This window comes from Sprattus sprattus, assembly GCF_963457725.1.
Source record: "Sprattus sprattus genome assembly, chromosome: 4".
NCBI lineage: Eukaryota > Metazoa > Chordata > Actinopteri > Clupeiformes > Clupeidae > Sprattus > Sprattus sprattus.
The window spans coordinates 3,324,049-3,350,302 of NC_137923.1; the positions used below are offsets into that span (position 1 = coordinate 3,324,049).

Genomic DNA, 26,254 nt, shown 5'->3' on the forward strand with positions numbered 1-26,254 from the left:
GGATTGCATTCTCCACGGAGAGGGACAAGGATGGGTGAGATGGATCATTCCTTCCATGGCTTATCTGTGTCAGGCCTTTGATCAGGGCGCTCTTCCTCACGAGGTCACTCCCTCACTTGTCACTCGTCTGATAAGGGAAGGGAGGAGAGGGGGAGGGTGCACACGAGCAGGTCAGAGATGGCACCAAGGGGAGATGTACGTGTGTGTGTGTGTGTGTGTGTGTGTGTGTGTGTGTGTGTGAGGGGGTGCCCTTTGGTAAAGACTAACTGAGTTTGTCTTCACCACCCACAGGCTTTCATCAACCACACTCCTGACAGAGGGAACCCAGCCCTCTCCTCCTAGCCAAACCCCCCCCCCGGTCCCTGGGTCAGACTAGGTCAGCATTGGCCACCGTACGCCACAAGTCAAGGGCGATTGATCCTCAGCGTTAAGCAGTTGTCCATGTTCCACCACACAGCTTCCTGTGTAAAAGCAACCGATGCTCAGGTGTTTGAGTTATAGTCATGCTGCTGGCGGTGTGCTGCGAGGCGCAGTGTTGTTATTGGCAGGTCACTGTGGCGTGTCTGCGGTGATGCCGCATGTGTGTGAAACACAATGTGTGCTTAAATGTGTCAGGGAGTTCTTCGACTGGAGGCAAACACTGACGGCTGGAGATGTGTTTGAGTCTGTGTACATCACCCACCAGAGGTGCTTGCGATCTGCAAAGCAAAACCATGAACTGCTCTTTGCAGTCTTGTGGCTACCGCACAGAGCCAACATTCTTTAACTACTCTGATGAGTCCTGGAAAATTCAAAGAAAAGCGGAAGACAAGGCATACATGGAAAGACCTGAGACATTCTCTTACCATTTCATCTACAAACCCCGTCTTTAATATTTAACTAACATAAAATTTGGTTTAACCCGTAGTTCAAGAGGTCCAGAGAATCCTTAAATAATCCAATCTGAAATACCAGCCTATGACAAGGTAGTTACCTCATTAAGATCACTTCCCTTACGATGCAATTCTTGATTTTCTTGAGGCAACCAACAGAGGAATCTGTCTGTCCCCAGCTTTATCATCCCTTGAGACATTTAACTGAAATATTGATGGTATTTCTATGGCATACCAACAAAGTCATAGAGGGACGGACATGTCGCAACAGGCAAGCGCATATTAGCCCGAGAATTCCTCCTCATTTTCCTGGGAAATGTGCAACAACAATAGCTTACCTGCTTGGCCTGAACTAGTCCTTACACTCCAAATCCTCTCATTCAGAGTCGTCCCTTCCTCATACCTTGGGGGTTCCCCTTTAAAATATGTATTTATCCCAAATGGAATGGGATCTGTCAATCAGATATCTCCGATGATCACAATAACAGTTTGGAGATGGAACACATTCCACAAACACCTTTAGTGGATAAAGGCAAGATCAGACATTCGTATTGCTTGACAGTACGAGCATTGCAAGTGTTGCATCGCAGTGATTCTCACCCCAACACCAGTTCTCTTTCACTCCCGCGGGTGGTGTCAGAGACAGCATGCAGGAAAACCATGGCCACATTGGGACAGGTAGAGAACAGACTAGGACTGGGCTCTCTTGAAGCTGAGCTTGTAGGACTGGGCTCTTCTGAAGCTGAGCTTGAAGGACTGGGCTCTCTTGAAGCTGAGCTTGAAGGACTGGGCTCTCTTGAAGCTGAGCTTGTAGGACTGGGCTCTCTTGAAGCTGAGCTTGTAGGACTGGGCTCTCTTGAAGCTGAGCTTGTAGGACTGGGCCCTCTTGAAGCTGAGCTTGTAGGACTGGGCTCTTCTGAAGCTGAGCTTGAAGGACTGGGCCCTCTTGAAGCTGAGCTTGTCGTGTTGATTCAGCAGTACAGGCTGGGTTTGAGGAGCGAGCAGTGTGCTGTTGGATGGTGGACCAGGATTCGTGAGAGCCAAGGCCTGAGACTGCCCAGCGGTGCAGACGCACCGTCAGCCTCCAACCCCAAGCCACAAATGATGTCTGGGGCACAGTCTGGTGGTGGTGGTGGTGGTGAGCCAGTCAGTCGGATGTGATTTTCATTCTTCGTATGCAGAAGGATGCGATTCGGGGGTGAGGTCAGGCGTCGGCTAATTGGAGCGAGGTTTAAGGGTTGGGAGCCGGGCAGGAGCGGGAGTTCTCATTACCTTCTGTGCTTCTTTTGTGAAATGCGTGCAACAGTTTGTCATGTAGAATAGATATGGTTGTGCAATACCAACGGCAAAGTCAACATATTCACAACTTTCCAACTAGTGGATAGCCATGGCAAGGTAGAGGCAAACTCCATAACCCCTGTACCAAAAATTTTAAGTGAAATATGCATGTGTCCTTCTCTTGACTGTATCAATTCTGTGCTCGATGAAAAATCCATACAAACATGGCAGCATATGAACCCGATATGCAGAACATAGCTGAAGATGGGGAACGGCACCGTCAGAGCACAGAGAGGCGTTCATCATCCCTCGGGTTCCACACCTGCACGCTGCCGGGTTTAGCTACAGTACAGTGGTTGCCTCTCAACCTGAGTGACACCTAAATTCCCCAATCCTGAGAACAGTCCTCAGGTATTATCCTCTTGTGATCTGGCAGCTGGCTAGCATTGAATAAAGCAGATGCAGAGTTTACCACATCACAAACATTCATCAGCTGCTGTCACACAGTCAGATGAGTGTAACATAAGCTTGGGAGATAGTTTGACAGACAGCTCAGAGAGGAGCAGAGGGTAAGAAAGAGAAGTATGTATTTGGAATGAGTGGCGATCAGCAATGCTGCCAAAAAAGGGTTCAATCTGGCAACATTTGAATTCCTATTCCCAACAGCTAATACCTCACCTGGAATTTAAGTACCCATCAGCAATGAACTCACATCATAAATCAATCATAAAGTCTCGATCATCAGAAATGAACTGGAAAAACTCAAGGGTGTTCCTTTGAGAACAAGCATACTAAGGCATGTGGCCAGTCCCCCCCCCCCCCCCCCCACACACACACACACACTTTTTTTTATCTTGCAGTTCTGATGTGTGGCCCAGAGAACTGGAACTTCAATAAACACAAACTTGGCAGAGCATTTCTTTAGCCCACCTGCCAGTGCCACCACGATCTCTGCAATGAAAAGATCTGCATTACTGTATTTTTCAGGGATGAATAGGATTCATCCCTCCTTCTGGCACAGGCCCTACCCCAGGTGTAGTGCAGCGAGCGCTGGACCTTTCCCAAAAGCAGATCCCTATCTCCCTTCTCAACCCACTGCCAAAACAAAGGTGAATATACACCAGGGTAGGAGGGATGGAGATGGATTGTGTTGGGGGGGCGGGGGGGGGGGGGGGGAAGTACAAATGTTTCTGCTTTTGCACCATTCATCATGTTTAACAGGGATATATCACAACAGCTGAAACACAGTTTACTCACACACAGTGTATGAATTACACAACCTGACTGGCTTGTCAGTCGACACTGAAGCTCTGTAAGGGATAAAGGAATATAATATAGCTGAACAATCATGAACCAAATCACATGTCTTAACCTGCATCTAAATACTTATTTTCACGTGTTTCGTTTAATAGAGATTGTATAGGGTATGGGTCATCAGGTTCTTTTTGATGATTTAAAACCATTTGCATGCAAGGAACAGGCTAATCAACATAGTTTTCCAGATTTTACTTTCAAAATTGATTTAAACTTGATTAAAGTTGTTGTGAAATATTAGCCTGTGGGAAAACAAGCTGCTCCGCTTCTAGTTTTGAACAGCAAATTGGCTCATAAATAGGAAGATTCAGTGCTGTCTCCAGTATAGTACCGTCACACCGCCTGAAGCACGTCTCCTCACTTCAAACAAACACATAAACTAATCTTTGACTTTTTACTGGACAATGTTTAACCTTGGTGAAGGATAAATAATGGTGAAAAATGTAATCATATGACTATGCACATTCTGTTGGCGCAGTCCCTTGTGGTTTGACCTAAACTGAGCAGGAACCAGGTCATTCCAAGGGGAAGGAAATGTGTCTGAAAGTTCATCTACCTCTACAGAAAGGGCCCAGTGCTTGGTGATGAAATCTAGACTAATGTCTGTGTCGCTGCAGGGTATTTGGTCACTGGTCTGGGTAAGTACCTACCTTCTTGCTGGGCATGAAAACTGGCCGTATGTCTTTTCCATACAACAGCTATGAATTCAAGCCTGTGCGTCAGGAGAGCAGCTCCCAGCTGTAAGCGAGTCCATAGCCTATGCAATGACTGACCCTTCACTGGCACCACTCATTGTGGAGATGTGAGGCTATACATCCTTGTCAAAAAAATGACAAACTGTCCTTGACCTGGAGTCAACAAGGGATCCCCCCCCCCCCCCCCGCCTCTACTCTAAAACATACCAAACTGACAATCTGTCTCAGCTGACTGGAGTTTGTATGCTGACTGAACGTCATTTTGGACCACAACCAAAAGAGAGAGAGAACCTGTTGTCAAATCAGATATTATATGCTCAGTGATGAGAGCCGGAGGAATACACATCATGTAAATTTTTTGTATTGAGTCAATGTGAGCACCGGGAAAATCACACAATAAACCTGAACCTACAGGTTAAACAAAAACTGATGACATGACAAAAATATGGAAATAGTTAGAGAAATATATGTGGTGTCAGTTTTGTGAGCGACAAAGAGGGGAAAGGCAGAGAGAAGAGGAGAGAAAAAGAGATAGAAACTAAGGTAATCTGTGATTCATAGAGATAAGATTTTAACGACATCAAACTTTAAAACTGTTCTCAATGGATCAGTCAGCCTGGAACAAAGTTGTCATGCAGGAACTATCACAGTCCCAATTGGACTTAACTTAACTCCCAACTCTTAGAGTCAAAATTGTGGATTGGATTTATCCTAAAAACATATCCTCGGTCATTTTCATCTAAAACTCAAATCCTACTCTGTTATGTAGGATATGTAAAATTACCTACACGTGACTTCATAGGGCTGCTTATTTTTAGAAGCAGTTTTCACCACAGCAATTGTACTTGGTCCAGAAATAGTAAACGCTTCATTATTTAACTATGATCAAACACGATGCTCAAATTAAGCTCCTAAAGCTACCTAGTGCGCGCGCTCTCTCTCTCCCTCGATTCAACTTTCTCTCTCTCTCTCCCCTTGCACTCTGCTGGATGGGAGGAGCGCAGGCATCCTCTCACTGTATAAGAAGTGCCGATCTCACAACAAGGGATTTTACACAGCTACTCAGGAGAAACGAAATGATCTGCCCTAGAGCCGTTGCAAAATGCTGGATGGACACCTACTCCTGGGATGGTTATCATTCACAGTTATAGTGTACCTTTTCAGCTTGCCTGGACCGACTACGGCTTATTTCGGGTAGGCACCCTTTACACTTGTTTCGAAACTTGGCTTCTGTGTCGCTGATAAATTAATTAATAAACGCTGGAAATACCCACATTAAACTTTATAGAGTTTACAGAACAAAATAAACAGTAGCCTATACTATTCCGAACGCAGTTCCTTACACTTGTCGGATTCGTAAACGACAGGACTTTATTGCTCTCTGTAACTTCACTTTTTGACGTGTCATCATAAAAATTGCGGGTCTGTTGCCATAAGGATGTAGTTGAGAAATGCTAATTCATGAAGCTGTTTTTTTCTGTCGGCACCGCAGCCGTTGCAACATAGTTGAAGTGCAGTGGTAGTCCACTCAGTGACAGCGGGTGGCGGCAGGTTGATTATGAACTAGAATTCGTCCATTGCCTTAAGCGATCGCAAGCATGCCACTTTGTTTGTTTATTCATCAAAAAACAAACATTGAAAAACAAGCACACTTTGATGGTTTGAAATGAGCATGGTTAAAGAGGACACTTTCATATACATTTGGAAAATGTCAATACATTGGAAAGAGGCTAATATGAATTATTTTAGCGTAAGAACTTTGTGGGCTATAACGGGATATTACGCTCCCAGGGTTCGGCAGTGTGGAGCTGTGTGTTTCATGGACTGCAGGCAAACAAAAGCACATTTTAGGTAGACATGCATTCTGAATGGTTGTTACCAGCAGTCATGTGATTCTTTTGTCGAGGTACTTGTAACTTAATAATGTAAGTCAGCTCCGAGCGCAGACGTGAAGGAAAAGGTGAGTGGAGGGTACAGTCTGAACAGCTGGTAACAATAAAGAAATGCAGCTCGCTGAACTGGTGGCCGAAACGTCTGTTCTGCTCGCAGAGAATATTCACCATCCAGCATAAACAACGGACTGAGAATTCTGGCATCCGCTGTACGCTCCCACTAAGTTTAATAACAGTTTAAACAGAAATGAAAGAATGTATCCAGAATTTACAGTTTCCCCATCTTGTCCATAAATCATGTCGACTACAACCATTTTTAATTTAAGTAACGGTGGACATTCAAGATGCGATAGCGGGGAACGTCTGTGCACATGTTTGTGGGGGCTGGTCAGCCTATTATGTTGACAACTGTTTTTGAAGATACCATCTCCAGGCCTTATAAAATAGATCTAATTTAGTAGCCGCATTTAAAGGTTTATGGCTATCACAAAGCCAGTTCAACTTGTTTCAACAAGCACACACTTAAAAGGACCACAAATCTTGGAGCTCAAGGGAACGCTTACTGTAGCCAAGAGACATCCCTCAAAGCCCACAAAATGAACCCTCACTTATGAGATAAACTCCCAAGCTACTACGCATATTTGGATGATGCTCTGAAATTCAGTTCAGAGGCGTTTCAAGCGTTGTGTTGAAGACCTGAAATTACAGGGAATAGTTTCATTCACTCACTTTAGGTGGGTTACACTGGAAGCAATCTTGCCTGTTGTTGGGGAATCGGAAGGTGTTTTCAGTAGAGGAGCTGCTCCATTGACCAACCAGGGGAGTGGCTCCCTCAGGACCTGTAGAACATTATGAGTTGTAAACCGGTTTGATGGGCTGCGGGGGTTCTACATTGGATCTCATGATTCCTCCATTCCTTCACTGGAAAGGCAGTTCATTTAGAACCAACATTGTCATGGGTGGAATATCTCTTAGTAAGGAGCGGTAGGCTATTCTTTTCAGATTTGAAGGATTAAGGTAGTTGCATAGCTGAAAATATTGGCCTGACAAAAGACTGTTTTTATGTGCTTTGGCTTTTTGTGGAAATAAGGCACCACAACTGTCTGATATGACTAATTACGCAGTAAGAGTATATGTGGTTTTCTCGCAAAAAACCTCTCCTTGAGCAATTAAACAAAGAGTTGGTATGACTCCCATCCGGATGATGTTTCGTTGTTACAAAGCCCTTCAAATTTGGGCACTTTCGGGGGAAATGGTTTGCTCTTTCACTTCATCAGGTTAGGAAAACAAACCATGAAAACCCCATTTGCATCCTGAGGGAAGTGTGTTTTGTCTCTGGAGTCAGGAACTGCACTTCAGATCGCCCCTATGAAGACGTCAGACAGAGTGCTCTCCAGTCAGCGAGTGGCACATCTGGCCTCAGAGACCTGTACAGAGTTATTTGTGCTCGCAGCAGAGGGGAAATAAGTCAGGACCAACACATGGTCCAGACCAGCCCAGCAGAGAGTCTAGAGTGACATAAACTCACATCTAACCAAGCAACCTCTACGCCACCCCACCCCACCCCACCCGACCCCTGTTCAACTGAAGTTGATTTACCTCTAAACAGAGGGCTAGAGAGACAGGGTGAAATCCAAGCCTCTGACATTTTGATGGGCACAAACACTAACACAACTTGTTCAAATAAATACTCTACTGCCTGTGTGTATGTGTGAGTGAGGCGTCCTCAGGGTACTGATTTACTCAAAATAGAGGGTCAATGCTGCATACCCAATTTCCCTTGTGCGGTGGAGCATAAGTGTAACATAAACACAGTCTCTTTTGCCAGTGGCCTGCGTCTCGGAGGGTGGGGTGGGATTCCTTGCGTAGTCAAGCAGCCACTCAAATTGTCATCCCGGCCACAAGAATGCGAGCGCTCTTTTTTCCCCCCGCGGCTGCCTGTTGTGGCAGGTGCTCACCCTCGGTCCCGGTCCCGTAACGTTGGGGGGGGTTACGTCTCTGGAAGCGGAGCGCCGTTCCTTATGGGAAGCACAGCAGGTTGGGGTGGAATAGCACATAAAAGGCGTAATTGAGAAATTCCTGGAAGTGTTCAAGGAAGAAATCACGGCCGCTTGCTTTCTGTCTGGCCCCGCAAGAGCGCACACCTCAGCTGGCTCGGGGATGACGGGAACAGATGAAACTTGCTGAGAACGGCTCCACTTTTTTAGGCACATGCTGCTGTGAAAGGAGATTCTTTTTGGGGTCTTGCGCTGGCATGCCTATGTGGATCGCTCTGGGGCCAGCTGGGGATCACTCACACATGTGGATCTGCACATGGCAAGTGCATTGAGGTGGGGATGAGAGAATCAGGGTGGGAGTTAAGACTAATGGATTTTGTCAGTAATTCTTGTTACTGCTGCTTGAGTGATGGCACTCAGTTTTAATTTTGGGTGTGAAACATTCCTATGTGACCTGTTTTCTCAGAGTGGTTGCTGTCATGTCTGTAATGTGTCAGACTCTCAATCTCGTCCAAATGAACTTGTGTGCGCCCTTTCAACTTTTGCACTGTTATTAACTTAAGATTTAAACCTCTTCTCTGAGACGGGCGGCGGGCTTGGCTGTTTTCACTTAGAGATACTTAGCGAGCCCTTGAATCGCCCCGAGGACACACCAGTGATCCCCACGCTAACATTTTTCGGATCTTAGAACGCCCTCTCCTTCATGTCGAAGCTGGTAGCAGGCTGGCGGTTTTGAGTATAATGACTGTGTGATTAGCGCGGAGGCAGAGCTGGTGTGGGCTGGTGTTGCCTGGCAGACGGTGGTGGCGAGTGGCTCATTACGAGGTCTTAAGGCGTCATTACTCTCCCTGACACACAGGGCAGGGAGGGGCAACGATGGAGGGACTTCCCAAACTTAACTCCACAGGATATCCTGTAGCAAAAGCAACCCCTGAAAGAGGATCCTTCAGCCCCCCTGCCCTCTGATGATAATATTCCCTAGGTGCTGATGATGGGCTGGACACCCGGTGTGCACGCTCAGATCGAGCTGTTCGGGTCGGACCCCGGCTCTATCACACAGCAGGGCGAGACGCAGCAGTCTGTTAGGCCCGTGTTAAGATTCATGCGCTGCTGTGTGTGAACTGAAGGCCGTAGGTTTTGACCCGTCTGAGGTTTGAGACAGTCATTCAGCTGTTTGGGAACACACACGTGCAATGTGTGCAGCCTCCACTGGGGGGTGCAGTCACTATTGCCAGCACAGGCTGGTCCTCAATCAGCACTTTCTGGGCCTTTATGTAACCCTAGGAGAGTGGGAAATGAGCAGCAAAAACAGCCATATCCAAAGGCACCGGACACTGTGTCAATAGAATACAGTGCAGGAAAAAATAGTTTGGTCTCACGTTAGTTGTGGTTGAGGGCATTTTTGTACAGTATGCTTTTGATTTACTTCCATGTGCGATTATTTTGGCTTCAGCTCAAAGGAAAACCCCATAAAAAGGATCCACAAGAGAGGACTTCTGGAGTTAATTCTTCAAATTAGACAATGCACTACACAGAATACCAAAGAGACATATTGTCTCATGAAATGAGATTTTGTGGAATTTCATCCTCTCCTCAGATGTATAACAACATGCAGTGGCATCACAGCTGTCCAACAAAACAACCTAAAACAAAACATAAATCATTTACCACTCTACATTTCCTGCTTTCAGCTGGTTTGAGACGTTCACAGATACCTCAAATTGAAGTGGCACAATCCTACTGAACTGTATAGAGTCTCCTGACTCTTGAGCTCCTTCACAGCGCCCACAGAGGTTAGCTGGTTCCTAGGTTTCACGGCATCACAGTCACACACATACTTTCAAGTATAATGGTAGCCTTTAATTGCATGGCTTCATACATATTCCAAAACATCTAACCACATATCTGATTGACTCAAGCTTGTTTACCCCATTTACACAATCGCTTTAGACAAACTGTGTGTGAATGGGCATGCCGTGTAGCTGTATGCAACCCAGCCTGATTATATGCTATTATTGCTTCGAGGAATGTCTTTAAAATGTGTTTGGCCCACTCACATCCGAAAGGCTTGAGGTTCTGGTATCGGTGGAGGCCATGGAGACCGCAGTTTGGAAATATTGGCTTTTTAAGAGAGGGCGTCGTCGCTGCTGCCTCCACCAGCCGTCTGCAGGCGACAGGGGTGGACCGGGTTCCAGCGCAGGGCCTCAGAAGAACATGGTGAAGGTACAGACATTGATGGGCTTCGCAGATGGGGCGCTGGACAAGGGCAATTTGCAAAACAGGAAAGCCAATATGGAATCCAAATAGCCTTGGTGGTTAAGGATTGATGAAATGAAGTTAATTAGTGGGATTGCCATGTCTTATGCTTCCCGTCCCTCACCACAGCCCAATTTCCTTCCCATTGCGTGTGGGAACACTGGTGAAATGACTGCTGTCTAAAGCCAAGATTAGAAGTCTGACAAAAGTCTATGCCTTGCAGCTCTCTTGGAAATGACACTCCTCTCAGTGTGTTGACCCAGGGAGATCCAGCACTATCAGGCCATGAAAGCATGCTTGGAGGTCTGCTGGAGTAGGGAGGGGGAGACACAGATTCTCCATCGAGACCTGTAAACTATGTCAAGGCAATGTTTGGGTCTTATCTGTTTTCAAATAGTCTGGTCTGCATCAGCGCTGACCCCCAATGCAGAGAAGTAAAACTATTTGGAATAATTGTACCTCTGGCTTGCGTTTTTCACCAGGGATTGAGCAAATCATTATTTTTCCACTGGAATTCTGTGTTCCCAATTCTTTAGGGATTTCTTAATTGATAGAAGCAGCAGTCAAGGCCTGCAGTCTGCAGTCTGGGATGGCTTTAGAAGCCTACACTCGAAGGCAGACGCTTAAGGGCCAGATCTGGCTATTTCTTGGACTTGAATAACGTCTGTCAGATTCCCAAACATTTGCTCAAAGCTTAGATGATGTACAAAATAACGGAATAAACTGTGGGTCAACTGTCAAGGGCAGATATGTCTAATATGCATCAGCCGCACCTTAATTGCTACCAGTCCTGTTTTTCATGCCCTGCAGTCAAGGGAGCAAGGTGAGCCACTTCGACAGGTCTTGACTTTAATTGGGCCACTTAACAACTAACCCTGACATCTTGACTTAATGACTTGATCAATGAACCCCACGAGAATTGGGCATGCATATTTTTTTCATGATGTCTGTAAGACTCCCAAATGCTCACAGGAAAACCCTCATAATCTCTCAGTAGCAACTGTAAATCACCGTAAATAATATGACTAAACCTGGTCACTCGTGTTTGTTGATGCATGGTTAAAAAACAGCTCCTGTTCTGTGAGAGAAATTCAGCTTTTTACACGGGTGGGTAGCCATGAAAAAGCCTTTGATTGTGTCTAAATGTGCATATGAGTATGATTATTTTAATGGGCCCGCGCAGCTACAGGCTCGCTCTGCTCGGCGTTAACTTTTATTAGTGCCGCTGCGCGTTTCCTCAGAGCAGTCAGCAAGGCTTTTGGAGAGCTGTGTGTGTGTGTGTGTGTGTGTGTGTGTGTGTGTGTGTGTGTGTGTGTGTGTGTGTGTGTGTGTGTGTGTGTGTGTGTTGTGTGTGTGTGTGTGTGTGTTTGTGTGTGTGTGTGTGTGTGTGTGTGTGTTTGTGTGTGTGTGTGTGTGTGTGTGTGTGTGTGTGTGTGTGTGTGTGTGTGTGTGTGTGTGTGTGTGTTTGTGTGGAGCACCCTGCTCGTACCTGACACAAGCGTACGCGGGCCCCGGGTTTGGGGCGTTAGTGCGCTGGTACAGGGGTGCTCTGTGCCATGGTGCGAGCTAGGACTGGAGAGTCATGTGGAGAGAGCGCAGAGCGACCAACCTGTGCCAGTCACACAGTGACCACTCCTGAGCCGCTGACCCAGCGCAGCAGGGGGAATCGCTGGAGGAGAGAGGCGGTGAGGGAGAGAGGGAGGAGAGGGAGGAGGGAGGGCTTCTCAGGGAGGGCTGGGGTTCTCACACTGTAGTTAAACCTCTTACCATGCCCGGCTCCCGTGTCCCCGTGTACACACTGGTGCTCCCCGCCATCACCATTCCCCAGCCCGGTGGGCTGCTCTCCCAGGGAGGCAGACGCTGAGCTCCACCTCCGGGGACAAAACACAGAACGAAGTCCTTTAACAGAGCATGGCGCTCAAGCTAGTTGGAGGCTTCACACAGAAAGGCTCAGTGTAACTCCTCTAAAGTCATGACTCAACGGCATAGTTTTCGGCTTTATGTAGTTTCGTCTGTGTCTCTGAAACTCTTGGTGTCAAGAGTGTAATGGGTGACCTGTGCTATTAGCGTGACTCCCCGGCCTTTGGGGGTTGAGGGGGTCAGGGATGATATGATGGTTGGTCACTTCCTGTGTGTGTCACTGGGCCCTGGGAGACATGTGACTGGGACTCTCTCGCTGCCGCTGTGAAAGAGCTTGTCTGTAGCAGACGATTCGTCATCTCTTCACTATTCAGAGTGCTTTGCTGAATGCAAAAGTTTTATTGCTCACGTTGTCCAAGACTTGTCCTAAAAACGCATGGAGTTGAATGCTCATTCACGCCAATGATTGTCCTCGTAGAATCACTATGAGTTGGGACATTTTTTTGGCTGTACTAGGAAGTCTACTTAATGTTTTTCAAACAAAACAAACACTTATTGTGGACCAAATCATAGTCAAGAACACATTTTGCCTCAATGATATATACATTGTTTGAGGATAAAGTTAAGCCCATGTTACTCAGTAATGGCCTCACAGAGTCTGTTAAAATATATATCTCTGACCCAGGTTTTTAAGCATACTGTGTTATTTGGAAGGGTCATGCTAAAGGCCTCCCTACCGCAGTGTCTTGCTCCCATGTTCAGGTGAGCCTTACCCACTGCGTAGTAACCGTAGTAACCGCTCTCCTGCTTGGGCTCCATCGCCCGTGGAGCGGCAGCTCTTGGCTCCTGGGCACGGCCCTCGGTAGTAAAACAAACAGGCTTCCATGGCTGCTGGCCGGGCCTGAGGGAGCATACCACACTCACATTCCTACTTGCCCTGGCCCGCGAGACACCAGATGGGTCTCCAGTACAGTGGTCTGAAGTTCATCCAGCTTTTTAGTGGAGGACATTTTTTTTTCCCTTCACTTTCTCCTTCTCTCACTCTCTTTGTACCAATCTTTTTTATCTCTTTGTATCTTTCACACCCTCCCTCTCTATTGCCTAACACATTTCCTGTCATGCCTCTGAGTCCCTCTCGCTCTGTCTGTCTGTCTCCTTGCTCTCTGCATGCCCGCAGGCTATCAGTTTAAATCCTCAAAATCAAAAAAGTCACAAGGTAAGGAGGCCTGCAAGCAGTTTCACACAGAGATCAGGTGGGGTCAACACCTTAAACTCTCTGCTTGTTTTAACGGGCTGTCATTAGGGTTAGAGTGACACACAGACACTGGGCAGAATGGCTGCTAATTGATTCTCACATTGTCTTGCTTCTGTGTTATGAGGTTTCTCAGGGTATTTTTGGGGGGGGAGAAATTGATAATGGAGGACCCGCAATGGTTTCGCCTCACGCCAAGGACGAACCCCTCCACCCCCCGAAACATGAACCAGACGCAGGATGGGGCTTTGTTGCCCCTCTTGAGCAATTCGTCCCTCTCCACACATCTGCCTTTGTTTTGGGTTTGCTGCGGCTGACAGCTGGGGGGTTTTGTCTGAGAAAAGGCTTTGTTTGGGGTCAACAGCTGGGGGGAATGATTGGCATTCGTTTGGAGTAATTGCCCTGCTGGGGGAGCCTGACCTGCCAGGCAGCAGACCACACAATCAGCAAGTCCAGACGGAGCGAGGGAGCCACTCTCTCGCTTTAACTTGTTCACTGACTCGCAGCCTTGGGCTGGGTTCAGCCGGGTTGACTGGGAGAGGTGTTGACTGTCAGGTAGCACAACACACAAATGCACAAACACAGACACGTGCCTGTACACACACACACACGCACGCACGCACACACACACACACACACACACACGCATGCACGCACGCACACACGCACGAACGCACGCACGCACGCACGCACGCACACTCACACACACACACACACACACACACACACACACACACACACACACACACACACACACACACACACTCACACATAGACATGTAGGCTAAGCGCACACACTGAACAGTGACTTAACACCTGTTGTTTGGAGGTACTGGAATGAACACGCTGCTGGTCTTACTTGTCAAACATTTACTGAGTCTCAAGAACATAACCATATCAGCCCACATCTTAGACATGCCCTCTGCATCGTCAGTGTCCACACTAATGAATCCTCCATCTAGTGTGGGCTGCTCTGGTGTCTTAAAGAAATGCTCACTTTGGCCAATGACAGAGGACCTGTGGAGGGTTCCGTCTCACTGTTAACCAAATAAGACTTGGATTTTATATCGTCAGCAGATCAGGGCCAGAGTGCCTCACACATCTGCTTCTGATTAGCTCCAAATGTGTCTGCTTGTGTGTATGTGTGTGTGTGTGTGTGTGTGTGTGTGTGTGTGTGTGTGTGTGTGTGTGTGTGTCTGCTTGTGTGCGTATGTATGTGTTAGAGCAGGCATGCAAATGGATGTGGGTTTGTGATATTCGAGTTGTTTTTTTCTCAGGTAAGATAAATGAACCGTGTCCTAAACCCCAACGCCAAAGTATTCTGATCGGAAACAAATGCGCTTTGGTCATTCATCTCCCGTAGGGACTTGAAGATACTGTCAAGATTACATTTTTAAAGCTCTGTGTAGACATGGAAAGGCCAAAATGTGTTACCGCACAGAAAAAAAACCGAATGTATTATTATATGACTGAAAAGTTGATATATTTCAGATTTACCCTTAAATGAATAGGCTACCAAGTCAGGACTGAGATCACAGTTGTATAAAAGTTTCACACCTTAAACTAGATACCACAGTGCATACGCATGGGAAAGATTATTTTGGTAAGTGTTGAAATGACTTCAGCTAAAAGGTGAAGTTCCATGACAGGACAAATCATCACCTGATCATTTGTCATTTGTAAGCTTTGCACCTCCATGTTTTTCCATGTGTAATTGCTATTACACTGCCAGAAATGGATACTATGAGACAAACCAACAACCTCATCAGAATGACACCAGTCCCTGCTCTGTATTTCTTCTTTAGAAAAATACTTAGGAAATACGTGAACTGTCATGGCATGGCTTGCAGTCAGGGTTTGTGCTCTGTGTGATGAGGTTATGTGTGATGATGCAAAAAAGCAAGATGCATGGTTTCCATTCTGCCCTTGCACAGGAAAATGCACATGATGTCAATGTCATGGCCAATGTGAAGTGTTGACAGTAATAAAAAAGGACCCAAACAGCCATGTGATGTAGTTAGTGAAAGATGGATGCAAGGCAATGAGCAAGATTAACCTTGTAAAGCTATAGCGATGCTTAAGCAGAAGGCGAATGTGAGCAAACTGGAAAAAGCCAAGCTGAGCAAACAGAGTCAGGGATCACACCTCACTTATGATAACACGGCGCTTTATACTGTCGTGCAGCAGGTATTATGTTCCATACGTGTTGCCGTGCCAACATCTCAAACACCAACAGAAAAACAAATTGGCTCTTGGCTTCAAAACATAAATCAGTGTAGAGCATTCCCTCTGCACATTGCTGTGTGTCATGTTCACAGTGGTGGGTAATAATTATAATATGGTAAATAATACAATTATGGAGTGTAAACATTAATACTGTGTCATTTTTAGTGGATCCTCACAGGGTACCTGTTTTTAAAACCTGAGTGAAATCTCACTGTACATCTGTACATTGATTGATTAAAAAAACACAGGGAGTGGTCTGTGGCTGTGGTCGAGGCTAATGATAATGACAGACAGTCCATTTGGCTTCTCGAAAGGCCTAGTGCAGACAGGGTTTGGAATACTGTTTTAGGACATCTGCCACACCCATGCACTCTCTGTGTGCGCTGCATTCTGCCTCGGTGGGATACTGGTCTTGTTGATGCTGAGAAAGATGCCAAGACGCGAAGTGCCAGTTGATGCCATCCTCAGAAGCCGTTATCGTGCGGTAATGCACACATGTCCTACACCTTGACAATCCATCTCTGACTGAGCCTTGCTAAAAATACCAGTGTCACCATATATCCTGCATGCATTATATCGGCTGATGACAAGCCAGCCTATATGTACCCGACTGCATTTACACCGAAGTCCTTGCTCTGTCATTCATGACTTTGTGATATGGTATTTGCAAACTGCAAACCCGACCCTCGTTGTAAATCATCCTAAATAAATAGCAATAATACCAAATGGAAGTATTGACTTAAGTAACATCAAACTGATGAACTGCATACTGAATAGATGGTTTCACAGTTCTCCTCATAAGTACATGTTATTGAAATGGGGATTAATGTGAAAGAACATCTGTGATAGCAGTTAGCTTTTGAGAGTTCAGCCTCAGAGTGGAAAACATGCACAGTGAGCGAGGTATCACAGCTTCATCTCTGGAGACTGGGAACATTCGACTGCTCTCAAATCTCACACATCCAATCTTGCCCCGAGCCCTGTTGGTAACTGGCTAAAAATATTCTGCTGTAAGACAGCAGCAGCAGTCGAGGGATTTAACAGAGCGATTTGTCTGGCTGGACTCCAGTTCCATAGTGCCTTTTTTCTGTCAGATAGACACACGTCACACAGATTCTCTCAAAGAGTGACGTGATTCCCGGGTTGTGTTTGATTAACCACAAGCATCTGTTTTGTGCTCATCGGAGACTTTCCATGGGAGCCTTATACTTAAGCTTAGCTCTTGTACATGACCACTGTCTAGAGACAATGGGCCATCATTTCAATGAAGGGCAACTGGCAATGAGAAAAGTCTGCCACACATGAACTGAAGCTAATTTAATAACTTGGCAAAATCATTTTGCTAATCTAATACCACGAGTAAGATCCTAAGTGCAAACATGGGGGGCTCAGCGCAATGCTCCCACACGATAGCTTTAGTTTATTCGCTACCGACTTTGCTCGTTGCTCGTTGCTTTGCTTGTTGCCCGTCAAAATTCATCAATGAGGGCCCATTTTCTAAATGGATGTCAGTAAACTATGGTATTTAGTTATTGATGTTGTATCTTCAGTTTTCTAAAATTTTTACATTTAAAACAGGAGATGAAAGGTCAACTTTGTAAACAAATGCCATAACACAACAGCAACACCTTTCCAGTTACATGTTTTTATGCACGCAAGACTGTGTTCTCAACTGCTTTTGAATCTCATTACATTTTGGATATTTAAGTCATATTATTAGATATTTTTGAGCAATGGTTTATTAGGCTATTTTTATAACCTTGATGCTTTTCCAACAATGATGACACACAACCGCCAATCAGCAATGATATCAGCAAAGCGATACCACCCTACTGCCCTGGAAACATGGCCCTTCATGTTCAATCAAGAATGTCATATTTTTCTTCTTTGTGACTTGAATCCATGACATGGGACAGTATACACCCATCTCTTTTTTTATCTGAAGTGTTCACAACCACAATAACAGTTGTCCTATTAACAAATAGGCTAGTAACAGCTGATGTCTATGTATAAGTTTGGAGTACCACACATTCTTCAGTGTTGGAAACACCAAGAGCTGTCAGGCAAACAGGTTTTTCAAGTCCTGACTTGCCTAGTTTCCACTTGTAAACTCATCCAGTGTCAAAGCAGGTAGGAAAAGCAAACAAGTTTAGGAAAAATGGAGACATTTGGCCTCGTCTGAATACACAAATTCCAAAAAACCCAGCTTCACTTTGCCTGCCATTGCTCTCCTTTGACTGACTGCTGTGAATTTGCTGCCCTTGTCATGGACATGACGACCAGACTCAGAAGAAAACAGGAAACTGAAACATGTCAAGAGGCAGGAAAAAACGGAGGTGTCCGAGTGCTCTTTCTTTTTTACCCTGGAGATGTTATGACGCAAGTGGTTCAGCTGCACCATCCTTCATGTTGTCCCATAACTATAACTTTACAAACACAGCAGTCAGAAAGCTAACTGTGTCCTTACATTGGTCCCAAGGTTAGCCTAAAGGTGCTCCTTGTTTCTGTATCGCACAGCCTGAAGGCTGCAGATCTACTCAAGCAGATCTGTGTTGAGGATCATGGCAAATCTCTTTTGTGTGGTTTTCGCATCAGATCTCTGTGGGGGTTGCAAAGGTGCATTAAACACAACTGCTTCAATACACATGACAGTTGCATAAGTATGTGAACTTCGTTGAACTTAGCATGGTGGCTGGGAACACACGGCCTTGCTTGACAGAGATTATAAAGATCAGTTGAGAGTTTCGTGACGGAAACACTGTTAGTCATTAAACTAGTCTGGGTGACAGGTCTCTGGGAATGCTAATGTAGCAGGGTGTCTGTGATTTACCTCATGGCCAGAAATGATGTCATTTGTTGGGCAGAAACTCTGGCTGCTCTACATAATTGTCCTCAGGTAGAGTTCCCCATTGCAGTGCGCTGTGTAACCATGGTTTTTTCTTTCTCAGACATGGCCAGGGTGGAGGCACCATAATTATATAAATAAATATAAATAATTATATTAAGTGTTTCCAGAGCCAGCCACAAGGATATCATAATTGTCATAATTGGATTATCCAAAGGTCTCTCCACTGGAGAAATATTCAAGCAACCGAAACCTATCTTTCATAGGAAGAGCTGTGTGCTGGTGATCATGATGACTACCAGATGATGGGTGTAGCTAGCACAGTCTGATCACTCTCCTCCCTACATACGCCACGACTGTACTGTACTGAGATATAGCGCCTCTATTAACGAAGAGTTAACGGACTGTAAAGCACTCCTGGCTTGGAGTATGAGAGAGCTATTAAGCGGTGGTTGTGAAGGTCCTCCACACACTTTTGCTAATAGCCTCCAGTAAATGAACACTAAGCGAAAATCATGCTTTTCCTAAAAACAGTGGCCCGCCACCCAATTCTCAAGATCCCCTCGACCACCGAACCTCCCACAAAATAAAAACAAAATGAATGCATAACTCTGCCCCCTGCGTTTTGAATGGAGACATGCTTGAATTATTGAGTAAACAGCAGGTTTTCATGTTTCATGACTTCTTTGTGAAACTGCTCACTCTGAAACCAAGGCACCAGTGCCTGAATTGTGGAAATTTGGCAGAGAGCTCTGGGGTTGATGCCAGCGGCAGGAGACAGGTCTGTGCATTCGGCTCTCCTCAGCAAAATTCTATGGAGGTGATCAGAGAGAGAAACGCTTTTGAGCTTCCTAGAAACCTCCGGCACAGCTGTGAACCTCATGCCCGCTTCGGTGTTGATTTACGTTGTTGGGGCAACCCCAGGCCATAGTTAATAATAGCCGCTGTCTATATTAGTGGACAAAAGTGGCAGATTTAAAAGCATAAATGTTTCTGTAATGACATGTGTGCTGCAGAAGTAAGTGTGTTTGTGAGTTCTGTAAAGCCATTTATTCTGCTGCTTCGCTTTGGACGTGTAAAAGGGACCCAGAAATTGCACATAATGAGCGACTATCCTGCCAATACTGTCAGTTGGTGTGACCAAAATGGTGGCAGCCTGACCATCCTGTCCCCCCGGCGTGTGTTTGTGAGAGTCGCGCTCAGCTCTCACCAGCATAACCTCAGAACCCCAGAGAGCCTGGGCAGCTGTACACCAGCTATGCGGCAGACCCTGCTAGCATGTTTTATGCTCACTTGCCCCAAAAATAAACTGTCAAAAGATGTCCCAATCTGTTGTGCGTACTGTCCGTACCATGTGTAGAGAGGAGGGGAATAATTCTGCTTTTCATGTGCTGCGTGTGAAAGAAAGGCACGCATACTGAAGGCCTCTTTGTTTCTCGGCAGTGTTAAGTGAGAAGCCTAATGTTTTATGCAGTGAGTGGATAGGTTCTGCACTTTTGTCTATGCATCTGGTCCAACATAAACACAGTGCCTGGGCTCCCTTTGCATGCTGATCTCAATGTTGACCTTAAGCAACGCTTGGATTCTCTTGAACATTAACTATTCTGATGGAGTTTGGACACCAAATGTATGTGAACATTAACAACAAGCGAGACAATAGGTCCTGATTGTCGATGTGTGCAACTTGGCTTTATGCATACCATTACTGAGAGTACTACAGGTCGTGGTGAGTTGTCCCGACCTAGAGGATGTATTAGTATTCTGGGTGTGTGCGAGTGTGTTCCCGAATTTGTCTGCACATGTATGCACTAATCACACACACACAATAGAAAACACCCCATACCGGCTGAAGAAAGCTGTAGTGTACAACACACATACAATTCATTTCCAGCCCATTGTTCTTGAGGTCCATTACTGACAGTCGTTGTTGCCCAGTGCACTGACTCTGTGTGTCCATGCTTGTGTTTCCTGTCCCAGGCTGACAGGTAATGAACCCCTGTCCATCCTGCCACTCAGCTCACAGCCGGAGGAGAGGGTGGCCAAGGCCCACTACAAGCTGTGTGACCGCCTCAAGCTGGAGAAGAAGCAGCGGCGAATGTGCCGCCGTGACCCGGGCGTGGCAGAGACGCTGATGGAGGCCATCAGCCTGAGCGCCCTGGAGTGCCAGTACCAGTTCCGCTACGAGAGGTGGAACTGCACCCTCGAGGGGCGCTACCGAGCCAACATTCTGAAGAGAGGTGCGTGTGCGTCATTAAGCTGCTGTTAGTTTTTCGTGTCAACACCACAAATGTTTCTCAGAACTCGAGCGCAGATAACTTTTTGAGTGACATTCAAATGAAGTAGAGGAGTAATCACATCACTCGCTACCATGGAAACCCTAAACAGGTTACTACCACTTCACACAAGTTTCAGATTTAACGGTTGTCTTGATCATCAGTAAAGAGGCTGCAAATGTAATGCATTATCTAAATGACACTACTTTACAAATACATTTACACGATCCCACTCTGGACGGGATGTTTATCTATGTCAGCCATAGTAGGAGTGCTTGTTAACTTGTTTATATCCTAACCTCTCCCCAGGGTTCAAGGAGACGGCCTTTCTGTTTGCCGTCTCCTCCGCTGGCTTGACCCATGCCATGGCCAAGGCCTGCAGTGCGGGTCGCATGGAGCGCTGTACCTGTGACGAGGCCCCAGACCTGGAGAACCGCAAAGCCTGGCAGTGGGGCGGCTGCGGAGACAACCTCAAGTACAGCAACAAATTTGTCAAGGACTTTCTGGGCAAGAGGTCTAACAAAGATCTCCGTGCTCGGGTGGACATGCACAACACTAATGTTGGCATGAAGGTAAGCACAGCGCATTTTTTGGTTGCTACCTAGCAAAGGGTCTACATGACAAGGAACAGAACAATATGGATACGATTGTCTAACCTGTTCAATTCATATGACCTAATCACAAGCCATACTGTATGTGAACTGCATGAACTATGACATGAGACAGATTACTGAGGGAATTGGATCATTGCTTATAGTAACACTTAACAGTAAGACTTATAATAGCATTGTGTTCAGGCAATTTCACAATCACATAGACTAATTTCACACAGCGGTGTTAGTTAGAGAGTGCATATTCTCCAAAGATCACAGTGAAATAACCACATTCTAAACACATTATTTAATGTGATTTTAACTGGATGACAATATATTTCACAGTCATTCCAGTGGAGAGGGTAATTCACACAAAGACCATATTGTTAACTGCTTGCTGTGGTTGTTGAATAAATATAGTGATAAATGCTTTAGCAATCCCTTAGGTCCTATGCAAAAGGACTTGTTGCAGAAGTTTTTTGAAGCTCCCATTTTCCACCACAGGCTTCCCTTTACAGTGAGTGACCAGTGAGGGCCTTGGGTCGTCCCAAGCATACCTCCACCATTGTTTGTGGTGAAACAGGGAGGAGAAATGTAGTTTGGATGTAGCTTTGAGAGCTGGAGCAAAAAGACTAGAAAAAGGTTCCCCCAACATACAGCCAAAACAAACGGCTGCTTTGGCCCCCGTGAGCATTTGTTCAGGTTTTCTCGTATTGTTGCATTTTTTCATTTTTGTTTGAATATAAATTATAGCAACGCACAAATGTTAGCTGACACAGATGTCTCCCCAAGGGTTGTCCACTGCAAGCTTTTCCTCGTTGCGCTGCCCATCCAAGTCCATTCTGGGACCCTGATTTGCCATAAAACATTTATAGTGCTGTTGGGTATTCTCTTTTTTGCACATCTAGTGAGGTGTACAAAAGATTTGGGTGCAGTACCATATGAAGCGCCAACCATGGAATGTGCTTGCCTCAGCATCGCCAGCAATTTAAAGCTGACTTGTCACATTTCGCTGAATTGCCAGTGTAGTAGTGGATACGCACTTTCAAATTCACCATTCCATTTTACAATGTGAAAGCACTGGTGAAGGATCAGGCAATAGGGAATGTTTGTTTTTATTCATTTCACATGACATAAAATGTATGACAATATAGTTTTTATGATCTGTTTCTCACTGTATTACTCATATGATGAATGAGCTATCAGTTCATTTGTTGTATTTATTAACCTCCTGAGTCCTGAGAGGTAAGAGGCACTGCAGTGTCAGACATTTTGCTGAGCTGCTAGGTAGTTAATGTGCTTTGCCAGACTCTTTTACTGAACCAGAAGTAAAACAACATTGGCACAATTGTAGGGGGAGACCTTGGATTTTTTTCCTCTCTTACCTCTTAACAACCCCAAGAATGTCGCTTCTCAGATTTTCCCAGGGCCATCTCAATAGATCTTTTATTTAGGAAGTACTTTGGAGAATGCAGTGGTGCACTTATTTCTAATAACCATCATTGACTTAAATCAGCCATCATTACCCATGTTTATCATTGCAATATTGCCAGGACCTTCCCTCTTCAAGCCTGACCTTAAACCCTCGGGCGGTCAACATTATTTTGGGGGGATGGGTGGGGGATGGGGTAGGGTCCTGATGGCTGTTGCTGTCTCTGCTTTGAAGTTATTACGCAACCTCATTGCGCCTCATCAATTCAGTTCCTTATTCCTCCCCTGCAGCATTGACTGAGGGAAGGGCAAAGCTGGACATCAAAGTCTCCGACATGACTGTGATATAAAACTAGTGTAACGTGACATTGTGCATTTATTTACAGTTAACATGGCAATATTGCACAGGATGAAAAGAAGCAGTGTCCTCAGCAGGTCTCGCTCTTATGCAGTTATTGAGAGTGATGTTTGGTCAACACTGGGTCCCTTTGAAGTGAGATAACTGACACATGCCTCCATGCCCTGCTCAGGTGATCAAAGCCGGGGTGGTGACGACCTGCAAGTGCCACGGCGTGTCAGGCTCCTGCACCGTGCAGACGTGCTGGCGGCAGCTCTCGCCGTTCCACGAGATTGGCAAGCAGCTCAAGCAGCGCTACGAGACCTCACTCAAGGTGGGCAGTTCCACCAACGAGGCCACCGGGGAGGGCGACATATCCCAGAGCCGCACCCAGCAGCAGCAGCAGCAGCAACAGCAGCAGCAACAGCAGCAGCCACAGCAGCAACAGCAGCAGCCTCCAGTTATCGGTCCTCGAGACCAGATACCCCGGACCATGGACCTGCTGCACATCGAAGACTCACCCAGCTTCTGCCGGGCCAGCAAATACTCGGGCGGCACCTCGGCCCGCAAGTGCTACAAGGACAAGAACTGCGACGCCATCTGTTGCGGCCGCGGACACAACACTCAGAGCCGCGTGGTGACGCGGCCGTGCCAGTGTCAGGTGCGCTGGTGCTGCTATGTGGAATGCAAGCAGTGCACGCAGAGAGAGGAGGTGTACACCTGCAAGGGTTAGAGGGGACACAGGTCTCTCTCTCTCTCTCTCTCTCAATCTCTCTCATCACCACTGTTTCACTATGCCGAAAGGGTGAAGACGAGAGACAGAGAGAAGTGGGGGGAGGGGTTTGTGTGTGTATGTCTGCATATGTAGAGGTACATGTGAACGTGTGAGTGTGTTTGTGTGAATATGTGAGTGTGTTTGTGTGAATGTGCGAGTGGTCATGGTTTTAGTGGGGGTGACTCCACTCTTGGAATGGAGGTATCCCCACAGCGCCCTTTTCCTGGCCTGTGCGTTGTGGGGCAGACAACAGTCCAGCGCAAGACATGAGCACTTTGGAGAAGTTTCTTTGGGTGGTCTGACAGGCCTCGGAGACCCAGTGTAGACATTCATCAGACGAAAGGGCCCTCCTCTCTAGCCCTGGAAGCCTGGAGTGAGAGATGACATGCCCTGCTCAAAATTCACTCAATTAAATCCCCTCCATGAAATCATTCAACAATAACATGACACGCAGGTCAAAGAACATGTCATACATGTGAAGCCAATGAGACGACAGTTTATGAGGAAAAAAGTGAGAAAGGAGATGTATGTGTGTGTGTGTGTGTGTGTGTAGTGTGTGCTTATGTGTTAAGATTTGTATGCGCGTATATATGTGTGTACGTGAGTTGGGGAATACAGAGCAATCAAACTGATGACGGTGAATCCATTTATCAACTGGATTCATCCACAGAGGGTGACAGGGTGTAAGATTTACTCTACACGCACATTGTTCACGCTCGCACACAGTTGTGTGTATTTTATGTAAATAACGTAAATTGTATTATATGTCTATTATACACGCCACTTATCTGAGTATGTAAAATAACCACTAACCACACAAATAAGTTGTTATTTGTGTGCCTTTGTTTTTTGTTTTTCATTCAAATTGACAAGGCCCTTTGGAAAGCAGTGCATTTTTGTCCTTTGTCCCTTTATCTGTGGATATAATTTATGGAACTTTCCGGATTTGTTCCTTCACAAGGAATGAAAATGAAAAAAAGCAAAAGACAAAAGTCTTTTTTTTTTTTTTGCTCTGTCGTGACAAGTTTTGCCAGTCGGTTAAAGGTTATGTTTGGCCTTGAATGAACTCAGCAGATCAATGTTCAGGGAACAACTGAAACCACTATGCCCAATTGGACCTAGAGTAATATATACGCAACAGCAGCACAGGAGTTTCGTGTCTCCAGCAGGGTCCACAGTAACAGAGCACCACCTGACAATTGAATAGTCCAGCCTCACCGAACGCTGCTGACACATCGCTTTCACAGCAATCTGACAAGTTGGACCCCATTTTAAGAGCATGTTTTTTTTTTTTTTTCAGACATAACTCCGCTGTTAGTATGCACAGCCTTTAGCTCTGTTGATTACACTGCTCTCACACAAGTCCTCTTTAAACAAATCTATTGTAGAACCTCAAAGTGTTGAGAGTGTGAATGCTTGAATTTGTCGCAAGAAGATGTCAAAACCGTCAGAATCTGGACACCTAGCAAATATGTAAAGAGGCCATTACATCAAAAATTATGATTTCAAAAGCACATTTCACTCGAAATAGCATTAAGTTGTAGTGAGGTCAGAATATGTTTGGTGTGTGAGGAATTTGATATATCTCACCGGGCCCCAACTATTGTGAAGCAAGTTAGTAGAAATGTAACCACTCTTGATCATCCTTCTCTTCTTATTTTCACCCAATCCAACAGAAACATTCTTTTGGGTGAAGATCCACAGTTGACAGAATGCAAACGTTTTCCTTTCATGTACTTCCATGGACTACAGTGAAAGGATGACAATATTATAGTTGGTAGAGATTTCAATAGCCTGAAGAAAGCTTTATTGCTGACGCCTTCTTTAGCTCTACTTCATCTTATTCTTTCTATTTACTTGCATGGACAGTTTCAGGCCAAGCAATGCAAAGGTACATCACCACCTTACTTCTTTCTTTGAGAAGATTCATGCAGACCATTTCTGTGTGATGCATCTCCACTGTGCAGGATAATATTGAGACAATTTTATTTTTGTCATGTTAAATGACTGCTGGCAGATTAGCCACGTACCATAACCATGAGATCTAAGTCATCATGAGAGAGCATGTGAGTGGTGAGTGTGTTAAAAGACCATAACTAGTATGTGACAAAACAGACTGGTGTGTATACTATATAAACAGTGTGTGTGTGTCTATATATATATATGTATATATGTATATACGTATATATATATAGTATATACCTGAAACATATGACAAAGGTATATAAATGCATTATATATGGCCTTCTTCTATCATTCTAGGTGAGTGAGATTGAACTACTGAGTGAGGGACCCGATATTGTAATATGGCACCATTCACGCACTGAAGCTGGAAGCTCTCCCTTTAAGTATTTAAAG

At 45.6% G+C, this 26,254-nt stretch overlaps 1 protein-coding gene across 1 annotated transcript; it reads left to right on the forward strand.

The window, feature by feature from the left end:
* Positions 1–5,237: 5,237 nt before the first annotated feature.
* On the forward strand, positions 5,238–23,854 carry wnt9a (wingless-type MMTV integration site family, member 9A; the record flags this gene model as incomplete). The annotated part of the gene is made up of 4 exons (XM_080836632.1): positions 5,238–5,353; positions 20,465–20,724; positions 21,070–21,332; positions 23,315–23,854. The coding sequence occupies exons 1-4, from the start codon at positions 5,262–5,264 to the stop codon at positions 23,852–23,854; spliced, it is 1,155 nt and encodes a 384-aa protein (XP_080692758.1). The 5' UTR covers positions 5,238–5,261.
* Positions 23,855–26,254: the final 2,400 nt, after the last annotated feature.